Raw genomic sequence first — 15,153 nt, forward strand, 5'->3', positions numbered from 1 at the left:
CAGTCACGCTTGTGACACAACATGGACTGAACCATGTATCTTATGGGGATCTACTGTTTTAGTAATGTTCATGTTGAAATCGGATATTGCTCTGACAGTAAAAGGTAGTGTTCCCCTCCCAGATTATTTTGATACTTAATAAAACTAAGATTTGCATGCATCTTAAACCTGAACAGTACTGTACTTGCCATTTCAATTTTGGTTTTGTAAAAGCATCAAAACATGCCATTCTACTGCAAAAAGGACTGAGTTTTATGTTTGCCATTTCAATAGGAGAAAGAAGCATGCCATTCACAGCAGTGATACAACCTCTTCAGATGAAGAACGTTTTGAAAGAAGAAAATCTAAAAGCATGGCCAGAGCAAGAAATAGGTATCAAAACATCCTTGGTCTTTAGGGGTGTTTATTTTTTATTGTTCTTCAGAAAAGAAGCAGAACTATTCTATAACGTTCTATCAGTTTTGCAGACTTTTTTGATTCTGCCTGTAATTACTTGCAGACACAGTTTAGGAGGATTGCTGGTTATATATTAACATGGATTTTGAAGTCTTATGAGTAGATAATTAACAATAGTGATAAAAAGATGGAAAGATAAGAATATCCATTTGATTCAGTTGGGTTATAAGACAAACAACTTCTGCCAGTTAAAATATTTTTTTTTTCTTGGAGTTACTTGGTCCCAGTTAGTTCAGTTGTACTCCCTAGCTCTTATTCTTCTCTCTTCTTGTGTAACAATATGCGTGTTCTACACACCCAACGCATACTTTTTCTTTTAACCTTAAATTTATTCACCTGTTATCTAAAAGTGGAAGATCCATAAGGTATATCAGTAAATTTACTTACTGCCAGAGATACATTTGTTGGAAAGCTGAACAGAAAAAAAAGTGTTTCCTCATCTTTTTTTCCATCTCTTCCTGTCTGCCACACCATTCCCTTTTCCATCCTGAGGAATTCTATCGATGTACAACTGCCAAAAAGTGTAGTTCCAAGTGTAACCTGTATCTTACACAAAGGGAGGAAGAAAGGTACCAGTATCTGACCTGACATAGTATCTGTGTAGGGGCTTAAAGCTTCTTTGTATACACTAAGAAGCTGGAACAGGTGGATGTGAGTTATGGCTGATCTGCAAGAAATATTTTTATTTCTTTTCTTTGGACTCTAATGAGCTGTATTTTAAAAAATCTGTTTTCCTTGAACTGTTAACCATTTTCTTACCATACTGAACTTACGCAGTTCATCACTGCCAGTGGAGAGTGTCCTGTTCTTTCAGTCAGTGTTGTTTCTCCTGTGCTTAATCAAAATAGTCTGTCCAGCCTAGTTCTCCAGATTGAAATATCTGTATGGTAGCATAAAAATTCTCTTTATATTTAATGAACTTCCAGAGGTACAAGAATAATTACCACAATAAAAAGATTATTTTTGATTACCTTATCAATCCAGGAACGTTGTCTCTTTAAGTAGTAAAAGCATTTAATCTCTTGGTTCTTCCCATTCCAGCAAAATGATCAAAACAGAGTAATATTTATTTGATGTTCTTTGTTGTTGTCGAACAGGTGCCTACCTTTAAACTTTAGAGCAGAAGACTTAGCTAGTGGAATCCTGCGAGAGCGTGTAAAAGTTGGGGCAAGTTTGGCTGATGTTGACCCTATGATTGTTGATAAATCGGTAGGTTTTGTTATAACTTTTTGTTTACCTTCTCCCAATTATGCATCAGCAGAATTCACCACAGCTTCTTATTAGAGCCAAAGTAAGTTCATCATAAGCTCACTGATCTTTTTTGATTCTTCCAAAGCTGTTGTCTGTTTATTCCTTTAGGCTACAAACCACTTGCTTTTGGCCTGTGGGTAATCAAAAGGCTGCATACATATCATAAATAAGCCAAAATGTCAGTTGCCTAACTATCTTTGTTTGTTTACAGTCAGTTTGTGATTACTTGTAATAGTAGAAACTGGGATATGCTGAGCAGTGCAGAAAACAGGAGTGCTGACCCGCTGGGTTGGTTACCTCGATGCTAGTTGCGTGGTTCCTGTGCCTATTCAGAAACAATGATGCACATTAGCTTATCGTGTGTGTTCTGCAGAAGCTGCTGAATTATTACTAGACCTGAACTATTGTATAGAAGTACCTTGACTATATTCATGTTATGCTGTGCCTGTGCTTAAAAATGCTCTCAGACTTAGGCTGGGTGTCTGTAGGTGTCCAGGCATCCCTGACATGGGTAACTTGCAAACCAGATAAATCTCATGTGAACAACCAAAAGTTGACTTTCTCAACTTTTTTTACACTTTCAAAGCTCAGGGAACTTGTGTTGATCAATGCAGTGTTGTTTGTAATTTGTTTTCAAATATGTCATTTTATAAGTAAAGGTACTTTTGTGGAAAACTGTTACAATATATGCTTTGTATGTTTTTTTTCTAAGGTGCGTTTTGATAGTATAGGGGGATTGAGCCATCATATCCTTGCACTTAAGGAAATGGTAGTGTTTCCTCTCCTCTATCCAGAAATATTTGAAAAATTCAAAATTCAGCCACCCAGGTAGGTGTATTTACTCTTATTGTTGTATTTTATTTTATTAAGCTCTGAAGAGTGCTTCGCTTGAAAACACATAGGAGATTGATTCTTTCCCTCAAGTGTTTACAGTTCAAATAGACTTACATGTTTTCTACCCTACTTGTCTATCAAAATGTAATAAGTGGGATGAAGAGTTACAAAAATCTAGTTTATTTTTCTTGTGATAGGAAGATAAACTTTGTGGTTTGGTTAAAGAAAGAATTCTCAAGTGTTCTATTTAGTAGTACCTTGCTTTTTTTCCCATTATGTTATTAAATATTTTGCTAAATGCTGATATTTCTTTTATAGACGTAATCTCCATAATGTTATATTATGGTTTTAATATTTATTAGTCAGGCATCTTGCTGTGTGATTTTAAATGAGTACACATAATCTAAGTAAATTGAAAATTTGGGGATATTTTGTCATTTAAAGGAAGTATGTCTCTCCAAAGAAGTAACGAACACCGGTTCAAGTATTACCTAGGATTTAATATTTGAGGAGGTATTTAACTAGCGTAAAACAGTCCTGTGGAAACTTAATATGCCTTTGATTGATGTTCTCTATAAAGCAAGGATTTACTGATTTGAAACCATAAAACAAACTTAGATTTTTATGAAGTCATGTTGAATACATTAATTAATAATACTAGAACTTAAGCCTTTCTTCTCCAGGCTCCCTGTCTTCGTTATAAAATTTGACTTGGAGTTTTTCAGGAGACCTAAAATAAGTTTGTGACTGTGTTGATCCATTTATCTTCAGGGGCTGTTTATTCTATGGTCCTCCTGGAACAGGTAAAACCTTGGTAGCTAGAGCTCTAGCTAATGAATGCAGTCAAGGAGACAAAAAGGTGGCTTTCTTTATGAGGAAAGGAGCAGACTGTCTCAGTAAGTGGGTTGGTGAATCTGAACGTCAGCTTCGACTCCTTTTTGATCAGGTTAGAAGAAAATAAATGTTTTTCATATAATTTCTCTGTATGTTGTTATTTTGTGTTTCAGGCAGCCAATGTTGAGTTGAATTGAAACTAAATATCTGTAGATTTTCATAGACTGGGCAGGATTTGTCCAAACTGTATATTTAGATGAAAAAATAGAGGAATGCTGACAACGGTTTTTCTTGCTCTGAAAACTGAGAGGAAGAAGTCTTTTGACTTGTCTGTTAATGAAGCAAAGTAGTTTGGGTAAAAATTGAAAAAAAAAAACCCAAAACTTAAATCGTTTAGTTTGTGTTTGACTGACGTGTTCAAGATAAATGCTGCATAGAGGAGGATGTAGGATTGCATTGGTTGTGTGTATATTTTAGTGTTGTTAGTTGGCGTGGAAGATGATAGACAGAAGAGGCGTCACATAAAGCAGTGAAATGCAGTTGTTCAAACAAAAGCTGTTTTTAGACACAAATGTCCAAACAGGTTATAAGCAGATAAAATACAGTTTTCTGTAACTGAGTATAAGGTGTCTCAGTGTGTCTTTAATCTCTCCAGCACACAGTAAAACTGATACGCTGGTGCCATCTTGCTTATTCAAAGGAGAATGCAGTCTTTTTTGCTTTGTCTGAAACAATACTGTTGTTGAAAATTCAGTTTTATTTTCAGACCGTACACTTTTTGAACAAAGGTGTCTCAACATGTGTGTTAGTTTAGCATGTTAATGCTTTGTAATAAAAACAAACTGTTTTCAGTGTTGATGGATAGATTATAAATTAACAGTGAATTCTTTTTTTTTTTTTTCTTTTTGTGTACCAGGCATACTTGATGAGACCCTCTATAATCTTTTTTGATGAAATAGATGGCTTGGCTCCAGTTCGTTCTAGTAGACAAGATCAGATTCACAGGTAATATTTCTCATATGCTACCATTATCCTGGTATATGCTACATTATCTCAGTAAACTCTTAAGTGTAATTTTACTCAGTTCCTGAGAAAGGTTTTACTTTTGCTTAAGCCCACTTACACTAGAAAGGACAGATTGTTGAGGTTTTTTGGTGTCAAAAGCCATCTTTTCAATTCTTCAGACAAATTGTAATTTGCTGGGAGTTGAGTTGTAGCGTAGATTACCCTTCAGGCACATTCACAACTCAGGGTTTCCACAGCCTTCCCTTTGGTTGCTGGTCTTGTACTGTAAACAGATTGTCAGTTACCAGCCAGCAGAATAAACAACTGAAAAAAAAATTACTGTAAAATGATGAATTGTAATGTTCTATGAATGAACTGGGCACCACTATCATTTTGCTTCTGGATGGTGTGGTGTGCAAACTTACCTTGAGTTGCTATTGTGTCATTTTTAAAATCATTTTTTACAACATTTTTTACTGCTGGTTGAAATTTTTCCTGGCTGCCTTCAATCTCAGTTTTGCTGTGCTTTTTATGGCAGTGCACTTGTATCTTTCATTCTGTAGATGGTGGCATTTGTGTGTATATCTCCTTCCACTGAAATGAGTGGGACCGGAGGGAAATTTTGGGGCCAGCAGACTAGGAGGTTATGGGAACATGTGGCTTTGTCTTGATGCGCCTTTATTCTGCCTGGTGCTACAGTTGCTCTAAACAGGGTGATGCATATACTGCTAATGGAAGAGAACTTTTCGGATCTGCAGTAAATGGCTTCCTGAGCTCACATTCCCCAAAACTTTTAAAGGAGGAAGTTTGAATTTTATGTAATTCTTATTGGAGTCATAATACTAAGTATAATACAGATTATATCAAAAGGTTTCTTCTTGCTTTGAGACTTCAAACCATTATGCAGCTGGTTTTTTTTGAACTTAGTTTTTTTTCTTTGAAATTACTAATATTGCAGTTGATAGAAGTAAAAATTCTTGCAGTGTTTCCTATACATTCATTTTTTTGAAAACTCTCATTTAGCTCTATAGTGTCTACTCTTCTTGCCCTCATGGATGGACTGGATAATAGAGGTGAAATAGTTGTAATTGGTGCTACAAACAGACTGGATTCTATAGATCCTGCACTCAGGAGACCAGGTCGCTTTGACAGGGAATTTCTTTTCAACTTGCCTGATCAAAAGGTAAAATTTACAAAGGAGATTTCTTAATAAACATTTTTAGTATATTAAACATTTGAATGCCTGACAACCAAGCTTATGAAATAACAATATTCATTCTTACTTGTAAGAATATTTATTCTAGGAAGACATTTTTAGAAAGCACACACTGATAGTCTATGTAAAGTTGTGTTGAACTTCCAATCTTCAGAATGTGGTTAAAACTAAACAAGAGAGGTAAATTGTTTGTGTTAAACTGAGTTGCATATCTAAAAACTGTGGGTTTGTGTGGATTTGTATAATGAGCCCCAACTATTGGGGTTTTGCAAGTTATGGTAAGAGAAAATAGCTTTATGATCATGTAGGCTGCTATGCATGTAAGAACTGTACACGCAAAGTCAAAAATGACTGTATGGGCAACAGGAATATTTCAGTTCCTTGTTCTAAACTTCTGTAAACTCAGCCATTATATTTCATGAATTTATACTTAAAATTAAATTTACTTTGCATATTGATAGCTGTATTTGGGTCCTATAGAACTTTAAAATGAAATATTTTGGAATTCATGTGCATGTACTATGCTACTCAGCAAGAAATCAATTGGTGAGGCATTTGACAGTAGAAGCTGTTAATCATAGGTGCAGCAATTTAAATTATAAAATTATGCTAATTCCCACTGGAACACGAGTTTTGATCAGTTCATGTATAATGATATTGTTGATTAAACAGCAATTAAAATGTGTAACTAGTTTATTGAAAAAGTTACTGTTTATATATGAAAATGAAAAGAAACTGAAAATCTTTGCTCTTGAGAGACTTTTGAGTACTAAGTTCTCTTTTATGCATCAGTGACATGGCAAAACCAGGTAAAATAACTTTATATTCACATGAATAAGTAATAATTTTGTCTAAAGCATTATGACATGGATTTGGCTTGCTAATACTGATTTCTTCTTTTTTTTTTCCTTATTCCCCCCACCCCAAATCAGGCACGAAAGCACATTTTACAAATTCATACCAGGGATTGGAACCCCAAACTGTCAGATCCTTTCTTAGGAGAACTAGCTGAAAAATGTGTTGGTGAGTGCTATGATGTTAGTAGTTTTACTATAGATGCTTTCTCTTGTCTGTAAAACTTCGCAAATATGTTAAATGTATCAGGATATTTTATTATTTTTACCTTTCTAAACTTCTGTGCTTCTTGTGCAACAACATTCTTTTTTTGTAATAACAAAATATGCTTCTGTTTTACTAAACCACAAAATGAGTAGCTAGTAGCCGTTTGAAAATACAGTCATGTTTCTTTTCTGTAACATCACTGTCCTTATATAGGATGTATACCCTCAAAGAGAAGTAAAATTGGGAATTGTAATCTTTAGGTACGCCTCCCATTTAATTAGTGTATTACAGAAGAGACAGGGAAACTTGAGGTTTTTCTCTGTGTACTTTCAGAGGGGAAAAAAAATCAGTACTTGTGTGAGTTTTTTTATTTTTTTATGGTGTGGGTTTTTTTTTTTCCCCCCCCCTTCATTTTTACTGACTGGCATGCTCTCCTCTGACAGAAATCCAACAAACTAACCAGCCTTTCTAAAGATGAATTTTTTTCCAGATTGCTAGCACAGAACAACCCCAAAGTGTAGATACAGGCAGGGGGGAAAAAAAGCACCACACCATGAGTATATTAAATATACCTTTGGAGCGCCCAAAGACCTGCTGTACTGAATGGAGGATGGTTGTTCAAGATAAACCTGCTGCTTAAAAGCTAATCAGAAATAAACCCAAATATTTTTATAGTGAATTTAACAGAGGAAATGACCGTAAAACACACACCACAATCTCTCTTCTCAACAATTTGTCATGCAAAGATACATCCTCTGTCAGTCATCTGCTTGGACAAGCACTGAAGTTCTCAGAAAAAGGACAGTCTCAAATATCTGTGCATTGGAATCCATCATCAGAGAAATAAGAACTTTAAATTGAACATCAGTCCATTCAGTCAGCTACAGTACATCCGAATTATCCTCTTCATCCACAGGGACATCTATCATCGAAGCAGCATCCCTCCGCTTTTGATGCACAAAGACCTCAACATCTTCTGGTGAGGAGAAAACATAATAATCCAGCAAACTCCAGTATAAGCCTTTCCGGGTATAAGACAGCATGTGCCAAACCCATTTCATGTAAATTCTGCTTGATTTGTGCAAAGATGTGATGCTGCTTAGTGGGAGAGAGGGGAATAGATGGGACAAAACCCAGTTGTTCCTTTGAAAATTCACCATATATTTGCATTGAGAACACAATTATGCATTTTAAAATTTCAGACTATAGGGAAAGCCGTTTGTAGGTTTGATTGGAAGACATTCTTTGTGCTCTGTAAAGCCTATCAGTTCTGTGGAAAAGTCAGCTAACAAAAAGAAATACTCTGTTCTGTTTTCTTTGGCTTTCCTACTGTCCAACTACTGTGCACTTGATTGTCTCCATTCTGTATCTTGGGATTTAAATGTTTCCATACATCCAAGATTAAAACCTTTTGACTATTACAAGGACTTTTTAAAACAGCTGAAGTAAGTCTGGTTTATCTTCTTCATCTTGAGATTGCCTCATCGTTTCTATAAGTGAAATCTGCAGCAACTAATTATTTAAACTGACTTTCCAGATTCTTTGTGGCTATTGCAAATAGGACTCATTGGCACACTTGACACATTGATACAGCGTATACTGGCCTGCTATTTCCTCTTGTGTGCAGGTTTTCTTCAGAAACAAACACCCTCCCCCAAAAAAACCCAACACCCCCTCTTCCCCAAGTAAGAGCTGTCTAGACTCAACAGGCTTTTCGCACAGCATGGTTTATACCTCTCTCCAGTTCAGCAAACTTGGCAACACTTAACTACAAGCATATGGATCCTAATGAAGAAAACTGCTGAAATACTACCAAAGTAAATGACTTTGGGGAAGCAGATGTATGTGCAACTCTGACTTTTTAAGATCCAGGGGTGTAATTATAAAGACATTAGAAAGGAAAAGCCTCAGGACTTGCAAAAAATAGGTTATTTCCTGAGGGTGGATTTTTGGCCCAGGTGTTACAATTACATACCTTTTAGGAGATTTCTGTGTATGTGAGAATTAAAGAACCCACTTCACTGAATGGCCGCATGACTGCAATGTGTGTGAGACAAAGTGAAGCAGCTTGGGGAGAGCATGGAATTGCTCGGAAGACCACACACTGATGTCTTACTAGTACCTTTCATAAACACAAGTAATTACTATGTGTTTTTTGTCCTTACTGGAGAAGGGCCCCAGATATCCTGAACTTTATAAATCCTTCCTTGTCTCTTGTGCTTACAACATTGTTTGGAATGGTAACTTTCTGTAGGTAGAGGGACTGTTACCTATTAATTTAGTCTTCTAGGAAACAAAACATATTAGCAACCAAAAAAGTGTGAATTCCTCCATCTGTCATCTTGCAGATGACACTTCTTACAATGTAATAAGGGTTATTTAAATAATTAAATAGAATTGTAAAGAAGCAAACCATTACGCTCAAGATGCTTGTTAAAATTAAAATTACTCTTATTCTGTGCTTATTGCAGGAACATTTTGTGGCAAAATGGTATCTTGTTAGATTTTTCTTTCCCATCCTAATGTAATGATGGAGAGGGAAGTTTTGGCACTAGTGTTCATGTTTTTCACAATATTTTAAAAAAACTTCATAGTTACTTTTCTTTTCTGTTGTCATGCTGAGTTGTTTGCTAACACCCTTTCCCTTCAGTCCATTGTAGGAGTCGTAGGGAGTTGCACAACATAAATTAGAAGTAGTAGTCAAGATTGTTCATGTAAACATTTCACCCACTTCAGTAGCAGTTTGTTGTAGTTTTTGGGGTGGCTGTTAGGTAGAAGAAATGTTAGAGGACATAGTTTCTGCCCAGTAGAGGTGGAAGAGTATGGCTTTAAAATTCAGTGATCAAAGTGTGTTCTTCAGAAACCTGTGTGGGAGTCCACTTGTTTGCTCTCCTGCTCTTTGAAAGATGTTCTTTGAAAATGTTTAGCAGAGTGTGGTGGTGATGGGTAGAACAAAATGGGTTACTTGACAAGAATACTTGTTTTGTGCTAAGGCGTGCCAGTACATTTTGCTTGCCAAATTGAACATCCTTTGTGAGATGTTTCAAAAATGGAAGCAAATGCACTGAACCTTGGTTTTATATTACAGTGTCAATTTGGGCAAAAATGCATTCAGGTTATTTACTGTTGACGATACATTTCATTTTGCTTTGACAACACTTTACTTATGTTTTTCTTCCTCTTAATCAGTGTGCATTTACTTCTTAGAACTAGAAAAGCTTCTTACTGTTTCACAAGATACAGGATTTTTGTAGCTTTCCTGTCACTGAAATGGATGTACAGTATGCACAAGAGAGTCCCTCAAAAAGAGACACCAATTACTAGTCTTCAAATGTAATTGCTCCTGAGAAATGAAAAGTAGAAATGGAGACTAATTGTGTATCGGGTCACCTGAGAATTTAATTTTAAAAATAGGCTACAGGCTATTATTTCCTGATTTTGCAATTCTTTGGAGATGCACAAGCGGTGATTAAAATGACTGTTAGAAAGTGATATTACAGCATTTATTAATAGAAAAATTGGAAAGAATATAGCTCCTGAGCTGCTGAATTTTTTGTCATGAAGATACTAATCTAGTTTTTAAGGTGATGGGCACTCAGGATGCTATATATCTGTAGCACATCTTTGATTTAAGCTTAGGCTTAGTGCCCCCTAAAGTTTTTTGTTTAATCCAGTGTGCTTGTTAGATGAGAAGTGGACCAATTTAACTGGGAATGTGATGCTTGATATTGCAAGAATAAAAAAAATTTAGAGGAAAACCCTTCATTTTGATTTCTCTGATGGACCTGTAGCTACTGTCTAATGGGTTTATGTGGTTGATGGAGTGTGTCTGCATGGTTTTGATTTCATGATGGGGGTTAGTGAAAAAAAAAACCAACAACAACAAAACAAAACTGTAGTGCTGCAAATAATTAGTTGCCAGTTGATTAATGTAGTGGATGTATTTGAACATACTTCAAATGTTACATGTATTTATTTCAAGGTAACTTGTGAATGTGAATTGATACATACATTCTAGATAACAGTCACAGTGTGCTCCTCAAGTTTACACAATTATAGCTACAAATCTTTTTAGAAAATTGGAAAGCTTAAGTTTAAAAGTTGCAGAAGGAGTCTGATATTTATGGTGATCTTCCATCTGGCTTTTTTTTTTGCGTTTTAAAAAGTATTTTCCAAGTATATATGAGAAACTTGGTTGGAATTTAAGTCTCAGCCGATTTAACTCATCTTTATAGCTGAAAAATTGGGTGTCTTTTATTAGTATCCTCCACGTTTATATATCTGAAAGATGGGGATGGAAAATTGTCTATCTTATGTATCAGTTGCTTCCTTTTTTATTTTTCAACACTGCGTATGGAATCAGCTTTGTTCCTTGTCTCTGTATGGATCTTGTAAAAATATGTGTGCCAGCAGCACTGAAAGAACATCAGAAGATAAAAAGAGAGAAGCAAGGCAGGCGTCAGTTTTGGGACTTGGTGCTGCCAAAAGATGGATACAAAAATAGAGTAGAAAAAGTGCAAATGGTGTAAGACCTGGTGGGGAGGAGGAAGTTTGGTTAAAAAAAAAAGTTGATTGAGAATAATTTAACTAAAGAATTGATTAATTAGCTTCTATAAACACTTTGTTGCAAAACCATGAACTTTTATGTGGCGGTACCTCAGTGCAACACATTTTCCTATAGTGACTACAAATCTCTAAAAGAATTTTTGCACTGGAATAATGTTTTACATTTTTTGAAAGATGGAGTTATGGTGCCACAAAATACAGTGGCATATTAATGTCTCTTGCTAAGAGATATGGAAAAATGTGAAATCAGATTTCTAGCTCTAGGGAAAAAAAACCCAAACCATTAGTACTGCAAAAGCTGCAGAGGTATTAGGTCTCTCAGTATTTCATAATTGTCAGATCTCTGTTTTTCAGTAATGATGATTAAACAATTATAGGTAGACATCTGTGGAGATCTATGAAGCTAGGCTAAATTAAAATTATAATGCTTGTTAATAGTTTTTCTACTCTTTTGATTATATTAGTAAAATTATGAAGGTCTAAAGTCTGAAACATTTTTCTTGATAGTGAGAGTTCACATTTTTCCAATAGTCCACAGTATGCTTTTTTAACAAGAGATTTCATCTCTTCCATATTCTACTCATGAAACATATTTCTTTATACTGCTCATTTTCTCAGTCTGTAAAAGTTTAAAGTCGGTGATGTTCATCCAGTGTAACAAAATTACTTTGCTATTAAAAAATATATTCATGTAGAGATATTAAAGTAAAAAAGGAGGAGAGGGCCTTGCCTGTTAAAATTGCACATACACTTTAGACAATATTATGGAAGAAGAAAGAGCGATGACAGAGCTATAACCCTGGGCTGAAAATGCACTATATATCGCATGATATAGGCGGTCATTTTAACCTTAATATGGAATTTACCTGTACATGATTTCTTGGTACACAACACTGTCACTGGATTATGACCTGATAACTTCTTTGGCAGATGCTTTGTGGAGCTTGACAATTAAGTATTACTGATTATTTTTCCCTTTAGGAATGTTTGAAATACATGTAGCACAGCAATGCTATTTCATGGAAGATATTTTTGTTTTTGTGTGCACTAGGGTACTGTGGAGCTGACATAAAAGCACTTTGCACTGAGGCTGCCTTGATTGCCCTGAGACGACGCTATCCCCAGATTTACGTGAGCAGTCAGAAGCTACAGCTTGATGTTTCTTCAGTAGTTCTCAGTGCACAGGATTTTTATCATGCAATGCAGAATATTGTGCCTGCTTCCCAGCGTGCCGTGACGTCTTCAGGACATGCATTATCTCCCGTGATCAGACCACTGTTGGAACGTACCTTCACTAACCTTCTTGAGGTTTTACACAAAGTGTTTCCTCATGCTGAATTTAGCCAGGGTGACAAAAGTGAAGGTATGTGGGTTGGAGATTTTTTTTTTTTGCAAATCCTGTTTCAATTTGGAAATATTTCAACTGGCTTTCTTGTATTGCTGGCCTTTAAATCTGATGTGTATTTGGTTCAGTGTTGTTAGTATGTAAATACAATTTGCTTGGATGTTGCTTAATTATTTGTGCTGATTCCAAGTCGCTGTGGAATTTAATAAACTGACCTGTATAGACCAAGATCCCATAGGTGTGAGTGTCACCTGAAAGAAAGAGAACCCCCAAGTAATTTACAATTTAAATACAAGAAATAATGGGGCATAATCAGGTGGCAGAACAAAAGTAAGTAGTAAGATAATGCTGCTCAGTGTGTTAGGACCTGAAATTGGTGCTCCTGTCCTGAGTGTTAGTTAGCTGTCTCCAGTCCTTTGCTTGTTGATGGTGCAGAAGCAGGCTGCAAAGGGATGCTCTGGGGAGCTCGCAGCTCGGCAGGGGAGACGGTGGTTAGCAGGTATCCCTGAGCCCATGTAATGGTCATCTACTGGTTAAGGAGAAAGTCCTGAGGCTTCCCTCCCCTTGAACTGGCCTGATGCACTCATCTTCTGAGTTCATTCTGCTGGCTTAGCAAGTGGAGAACTATTTGCTGTGTTGTCAAGTTAGCTTTTTTGCCAAATTAGTGAGTAAAATCAACTCACTAAGGGGTCAGATGTATGCCAGAACCCTGCTGCAGTGGGAGCAATGTGAGTGCATAGAGGAAGCGGGGAATAAGAAGGAATGTGACTGACTGTTTTGACTGGCAGTGAGTCAGTAGGTTCTGGGTTTTTTACCCAGCTGTTCTGAGACATACTTTAATAGTTACACTGGTCATTTCTTGGAAATTAAATGTTGAACAAGATATATTGGTTTTTATACCTACTTATTCTGGCATGCTATTTTTTGCTGTTCTTACTTGGGATCATGGGGCCACGTCATCCTCCCCCTGGCCCTGTAAACAGTACTTGTGGTTGTGTGTGATCAACTTGAAAATAGCTCAGTCATAAGGTAAATCTGTGACAGCCGTGACTTTCTTTTCATTCCTATTCTAGTGCATGCTTTCAGACTGCAGCCCAGGCAGCTTAAGCTGATCCTTGTGCTGGCTGCTGCCGTTCCTCCAGCCCAGCTGTGCATTTTTGCTCTATCCCTTGCACTTACTTTAGTACGTCAGGCCCTTCGTTAAAACATTTTTGGCCAATAAACTGATCCAAAAATGGTGTATTTTTGTCGGGTTCGTTCCGTGCTGACCGTGGGATAGCTGGAGGTTTTAACAAGTGTTGGAGTTGGCATGCGGTGGGGCCTGGGAGCCTGTCGTGTTAGGTAGGGGGAAGTGAGCTCGCTTGCAGCTGCAGTTAGATCATATTAGGCTCCCTCAATCGTATTAGGCGCTCATAACCAAAGTTAAGATGCTTAAGTCTTCCTGTTAACTGTAATGTTGGTTGGTTATAACCTGGTTATACTGTTGGTAATGCCCAGTTTGAAGATTGTCATTATTGTTGAAGAATTTGGTTAGATGTCTCTTACACAGTATTTTCTTTGGTTATGTCCTTTACATTCCTATTTACTACTGCTCATTATTGCTAACGAAGTGAGTTTGGAAGCATTCATTGAGTTAAACAGTAGTTTTACTAGGTAATTCTGCTGCTATGGCTACTTTTAAACGTTTGCAGATAATTGATTTTGAAGATCTAGGAGCTAAGGTTTCTTTTGAAGTTTCCCTTGTACCTTAGTTTTTCTTCTTACCTCCTTAAACCCAAGGAAATACTGAATAATAAGTTTAATCTGTGTTAATCTGTACTTTCAGGTACAATGATTTTAAATGTAAGCATAGATGTAGATTACACACTAGCGCTTCAGTTTTTCTGGAATTCAGAGCCAGGTGTATGGCAGGTGCTTACTGGTGTGCTTACAGTCTGCGAATCCGGTTTTCTACATGTCTTCGCAGTTCACTAATGATGTCCGTTTCTCATAATTCAGTGAGTCAGACGCTTAAGCAAAGGATGTCACAGAGGCTTGATGCTTGGGATTTGAAGATGGGTTGCCTTTTTTAATAATTATATATTTCAGGAAGCGAAAGCTGTGTCCAATGCATGAGCATAGGACTTACCCTATGGTCTACATTTGTATAGCAAATATTCTGCCTGTTTAGGGACTGCAGTGAGCCAAGAGTTAGGAGGCCTGTGTCCAGTTGATTTGAAGGCCTCTATTCTTGCCCAGAGCTAAATGTCCAGCAGCTTCTGTCCTTTTGCTTTCTATGGACTAGCTTTTGGCCACTGGTTGGGATCTGCAGGCCTTTTTCATCTTTGCCCCTGAGGAATGATTATCAGGTGTCTGACTGCATCATGCCTTGCCAAGGGATGTGGCATGTCCTCATGCCATACCAGCAGAATATTACTCCTGCCCAGCCTACTCTGATTCCAGTTTCTTACATCACATGGCCAACTGAGGGAACCTTTGTTGTCTCTTAACAATTTTTCCTGCAACCATATGTCTAGATGCATGGCCCTTAGCTGGCTTCTCCATCCAACACTTAATGCTGCCTTGAAGTTGATTCCTTTGTCCT

The 15,153-nt window shown here is 36.8% G+C and overlaps 1 protein-coding gene across 1 annotated transcript in view; it reads left to right on the forward strand.

Moving 5' to 3' along the window:
- ATAD2B (ATPase family, AAA domain containing 2B) overlaps positions 1 to 15,153 on the forward strand; it is a gene marked incomplete at both ends in the record, with an annotated part of 56,671 nt that overhangs the window by 9,435 nt on the left and 32,083 nt on the right. The window contains 8 exons of the mRNA XM_010296149.1: positions 274 to 372; positions 1,554 to 1,665; positions 2,420 to 2,535; positions 3,313 to 3,487; positions 4,292 to 4,380; positions 5,404 to 5,563; positions 6,529 to 6,619; positions 12,276 to 12,587. Coding sequence (XP_010294451.1) covers positions 274 to 372; positions 1,554 to 1,665; positions 2,420 to 2,535; positions 3,313 to 3,487; positions 4,292 to 4,380; positions 5,404 to 5,563; positions 6,529 to 6,619; positions 12,276 to 12,587 — 1,154 coding nt within the window. The remainder of the gene's footprint in view (positions 1 to 273; positions 373 to 1,553; positions 1,666 to 2,419; positions 2,536 to 3,312; positions 3,488 to 4,291; positions 4,381 to 5,403; positions 5,564 to 6,528; positions 6,620 to 12,275; positions 12,588 to 15,153) is intronic.

The sequence above is a fragment of the Phaethon lepturus genome, unplaced genomic scaffold (genome assembly GCF_000687285.1).
Source record: "Phaethon lepturus isolate BGI_N335 unplaced genomic scaffold, ASM68728v1 scaffold2031, whole genome shotgun sequence".
Taxonomy (NCBI): domain Eukaryota; kingdom Metazoa; phylum Chordata; class Aves; order Phaethontiformes; family Phaethontidae; genus Phaethon; species Phaethon lepturus.